This window comes from Anolis sagrei, chromosome 6 (assembly GCF_037176765.1).
Source record: "Anolis sagrei isolate rAnoSag1 chromosome 6, rAnoSag1.mat, whole genome shotgun sequence".
Taxonomy (NCBI): domain Eukaryota; kingdom Metazoa; phylum Chordata; class Lepidosauria; order Squamata; family Dactyloidae; genus Anolis; species Anolis sagrei.
The window spans coordinates 22,971,133-22,975,497 of record NC_090026.1 but is presented as its reverse complement, the minus strand read 5'-3'; the positions used below and the strand labels follow the sequence as shown (position 1 = coordinate 22,975,497).

General features: G+C 42.3%; 1 protein-coding gene across 1 annotated transcript; it reads right to left on the bottom strand.

Annotated features, from left to right (window-relative positions):
- Positions 1-450: 450 nt before the first annotated feature.
- On the bottom strand, positions 451-4,054 carry LOC137097246 (programmed cell death 1 ligand 1-like). The gene is made up of 3 exons (XM_067469483.1): positions 3,922-4,054; positions 2,829-3,161; positions 451-1,111 (listed from the first exon to the last, which is right to left on the bottom strand). Exons 1-3 carry the CDS (start codon positions 3,974-3,976, stop codon positions 909-911), a joined length of 591 nt encoding a protein of 196 aa, XP_067325584.1. The 5' UTR covers positions 3,977-4,054; the 3' UTR covers positions 451-908.
- Positions 4,055-4,365: the final 311 nt, after the last annotated feature.

Here is a 4,365-nt window from a genome sequence, read left to right as displayed (position 1 = left end):
ACACACACACACACTAGCTGTCCCCTGCCATGCATTGCTGTGGCCCAGTCTGTGTATATGTGTTTTGTATGTGTATGTATATGCATGTATGTGTGTTTATATATTTGTGTATATGATATCGAGCTAGAATTTATTGGTGTTATTGTTCTAATGTTTATTGTTATTGCTTAATGTTTATTGTTTTGCTTTATGAGCTTTATTGTTGTATTTGTTATGCTGTTGTTTTATTGAGGGCCTTGGCCTTTCGTAAGCCGCACCGAGTCCTTCGGGAGATGTTAGCGGGGTATAAATAAAGTTAATAATAATAATAAATAATAATAATAATTTAGAGGCTCCTGCCCGGGAGAGAGGAGCCCTTAGATCCACCAAAAAGGATACGGTACTCTGGCGAGCAAAGAGGAAAAGAGCCAAGAATTTTCCCAGAATTTTCCCAAATAAATCTCATCAAAGTTGAAGAAAAGACACCGAGTTGTATTTATTTTGTCCAGCTGGAACGAATGTCAAACCGCGATAGTTCGTCAGGAGAGACATGCAAGCAGTACAATTTGGTACATTTTTATAGCAAAACAGAGCTGTCAAAGTTCAAATTTCCCACCCCTCAGCTGGCTTCTTTCTGATTGGTCAGTGTCATCAGCTGGAGAGGAGGTGCGGCCAGCCTGTCTGCGCCTCCGCCAATCAGAAAGCCAGCGCGACTTCCAGCCTGCAGCCAATGAGAGTGGAGGAGGCGGTCAACAAACAGGCCTGAGTCTGTTAGGAATGGTGGGAGTTGGAGTCCAAAACACCTGGAGAGCCCAAGTTTGCCCATGCCTGCTATATATGTAATGTAATAGTTTGTACTATGGTCCCAGGGAGATTTAAACTAAATGAGACTGAAATTTATTTTAATGCACGGGAGGGCAGAAACAGAATTAGTCCAGCGGCTCCTGGGAGGCAACATCAGAACGGCATCCGGAGACCAGCTTGCTGCTCACAAACTCCTGGAGAATTGGCATGAGTTGCTCCAAACCTTTGGTGATCTGATCCAGCTTGCTCAGGATATCCGAACGTCCAAAACACAGTCTAAAGAGAAAGGAATCCTCTTCCAGATCATCCTCCTGTTTCTGCAAGGGGTCTGAAGAAAATGGGGAAAAAAGATAATGACAAATAAACACAGAGAGAGAGGCTGGAAAGGGATTGACTTAAAGCACTAGATCCTGTCTGATCTTGAAAGCTAAGTAGGGTGAGCCCTGGTCAGTCCTTGGATGGGGTATCAACAAGGAACAACTGGTGCAGTAGGTTGCATTTCAGAAGAAAGACTTGGCTAAGACAACTCTAATGTATTCATTGCTTTAAAAACCCTATGAAATTCATTGGATATTCATAAATCAACAAGCACTCGCAGGCACATGTGCGCTGAGAGATAAGATAATTTTATTTCTCAATATTCCACTGCAGTGTGATATTGAGGGACACTAAGGTCCCTTCTGCACTGCCATATAAAATCCAGATTATCTGCTTTGAACTGGCTTATATGGAAGAGTAGACTTATAGGAATGGCCGCTCTGAGTCCCCTTGTGGGGAGAAGGGTGGGATAGAAATGTATGAAATAAATAAAATTATATAATCCTGTTCAAAGCAGATCATGTGGATTATCTGCTTTGATAATCTGGATTATATAGCAGTGTAAAGGGGGCCTAAGGGGACATCTACACTGTAGAATTAATGCAGTTTGATGCTACTGTTGGACGAGTGGTCTTAGTAACAAGAGACCCTCCTCATAAATTCACAGCAGAGTAACTTATTAGCAGCAGCGTGACCCAGCACCAGTAGCCAAAAGTGATAAAAAGAACAAAAACACAGAGACCAATGTTATCTCTTCCATAGGAGGCTATATTATTGTTGTTGTTGTTGTTGTTATTGTTATTGGAGGCTATATTATTATTATCCAACTATATTATTATAGCAAAATAATATAGTTACACTATTTACAAGAAAAAAGGATTCCATGACACAAATAAAGTTCAACTTTCACACTGCCACTTCATACATGAGACCTTCTCATACCAAGGTTTACCTCACACTGTAAGGCCTTCCCACAGACTAAGGTCTACCTCACACTGTGAGGCTTTCTCTCACAGACTTTCTCCCACTGAGGCTGTTCTCTCACACAGGCTTCTCTCAGACTGAGGCGTTACTAAGCAACAGGCACACCTGTTTATATAGAACTGCAGCTTTTGCAGAGTCATTGCAGCCATTTAACCCTTTCAGGGGTTTTTTTGTGTGTCAGGAGCGCCTTGAGAAACTTCAAGTTGCTTCCAGTGTGAGAAAATTGGCTGTCTGCAAGGACGTTGCCCAGGGGATGCTCAGATGTTTTGATCTTTTACAATCCTTGTGGGAGGCTGCTCTCATGTCCCTGCATGGGGAGCTGGAGCTGACAGAGGGAGCTCATCCGCGCCCTCCTGGATTCGAACCTCTGACCTGCCGGTCTTCAGTCCTGCCAGCAGAAGGGTTTCAATCCATTGCACCATCGGGGGATCCTTACTTTAAAATGTGCTTTACTCACATTTTTGTAATTAAAAATACCTAGTTTATTTTTAATATTTCTGAGAACTACCATGGCTTAATGCTATACAATCATGTGAGTTGTAGATTTATAAGGTCTGCCAAAAAGCACGGGTTCCTCACCAATGCTATGCAATCCTGGGATTCCATTGCATTGAGCCATGGCAGTTAAAGTGGTGCCAAACTACATTAATTCTTCCGTTCAGATGCATCCTTACTGTGTAAGGGCTTCCTGTCCTAATTGGTTAAATGTACCCTCGCACTCAACCCACTATTGGATCTCTTACCATCAACTTGCAAAGTCACTTCCCTGATGACAACCTCTGGCAAATATGTGACATAACATCTGTATTTGCCAGAGTTTTCTGCCGAAACCTGGAAGATGGCCAGGGAAGCATTGCCTTTCATCAACTCATCCTCATTCAGGCTGATGCCTTCCTTGAACACAGTCACCATGTCATCAAACTCTGCCAGCTGTTTGCCCCGGTGAAACCACAAGATTGAGAAAAGGCTGCGGTCCAGAGTTGTGTCATTGATGGTAAACATGCAATCCAGCAAAACATCATCCCCCACTGCAGCTTTCACCAGCAAAGGGCCTGTCTGAACATGGAGCTTCTTGGCTAATCAGGGCACATGAAAAAGTAGAAAAGAAAAAGGCATGAGAGCCAGCATTGTCCCTTTTTCAACGTAGCTTTGGAATTAAAAGAGACCCAAGGGATAAAATGCTACAAGTCACAAACAATGGTGTTACTTGTATATGACATTGATGGGAAATGTCATATTACAAGTAACGCCATTGTTGTTGTAATATGACCAATGATGGGAAATGTAGTACAATACATCCAAAACATGCCAGCTTGAAAGCGGACAATTTAATATATTTTGTGAGTACCTTTCTTTGTTTCTTTGGGGTTTTTTTGTTTGTTTGTTTTTGTGTCAGGAGCAATTTAAGACACTGCAAGTTGCTTCTAGTGTGAGAGAATTGGCCATCTGCAAAGACGTTGCCCAGGTTAGACCCGGATGTTTGATGTTTTACCATCCTTGGGGGAGGCTTCTCTTATGTCCCTGCATGGGTAGCTGGAGTTGACAGAGGGAGCTCTCCCTGGACTCAAACTGCTGACCTGTCAATCAGCAGTCCTGCCGGCACAAGAGTTTAATCCATTGCACCACCTGGGGCTGGGTGGCTAATAAAGCTGTAAAAGGCTAATAGTTCTCAAATATAATATCATGAATAGGAAGAAAGTTGGTATAATAAATATGTTACAACTACTTTTTAGAGGTTTACCAAAAAGCAATCAGCAACCCAAGTAAACACAGTGCACAGCTTGTTTAACACAAACATGAATACAAGCAGGAATTATTTTTTAAACAAGAACTCACTGGCATTTCCAAGGCAGCAGAAGACAGCAAGAAGGCTCAATGACAAGATGTCCATTTTTTGCAAGTGGCTTCAGCTCTCCTCTAGAACTGGTAGATGCGCCTTATATCAGAGTCAACAAGTCAAGTGGGAATGGTGTTGGCTGTTGATCTGAATTATCAACATGCACGGCAAATACCCACTGGCATCCCACGATAACGGGGGTGTCGGTGTCTGCCTGGCACTGTGCCTATCGTGGTTTAAATTCTGGCATGCCCACTTATCATTTTCCTCAGTGCTGAGCAAGAAATTAACAGTTTTCTCATGCATATTCCATATTGAATAAAATACATAATAAAGTCATCCCTCCACATTCACTGTTTTGGCTTTTGTGGATATGATTATTCATGGAATTGCTTTTTCACATTGATTAAAATGTTCTCTTTAGAAATTGCCAGGTCAGCCTG

Coding starts and splice junctions, on each gene's coding strand:
- LOC137097246 (XM_067469483.1), bottom strand. CDS start 3,976: ATGGACATCTTGTCATTGAGCCTTCTTGCTGTCTTCTGCTGCCTTGGA. Junction 3,162..3,921: donor CTGCTGCCTTGGAAATGCCA/GTGAGTTCTTGT, acceptor TGCCCTGATTAG/CCAAGAAGCTCCATGTTCAG. Junction 1,112..2,828: donor AGTGACTTTGCAAGTTGATG/GTAAGAGATCCA, acceptor CATTTTCTTCAG/ACCCCTTGCAGAAACAGGAG.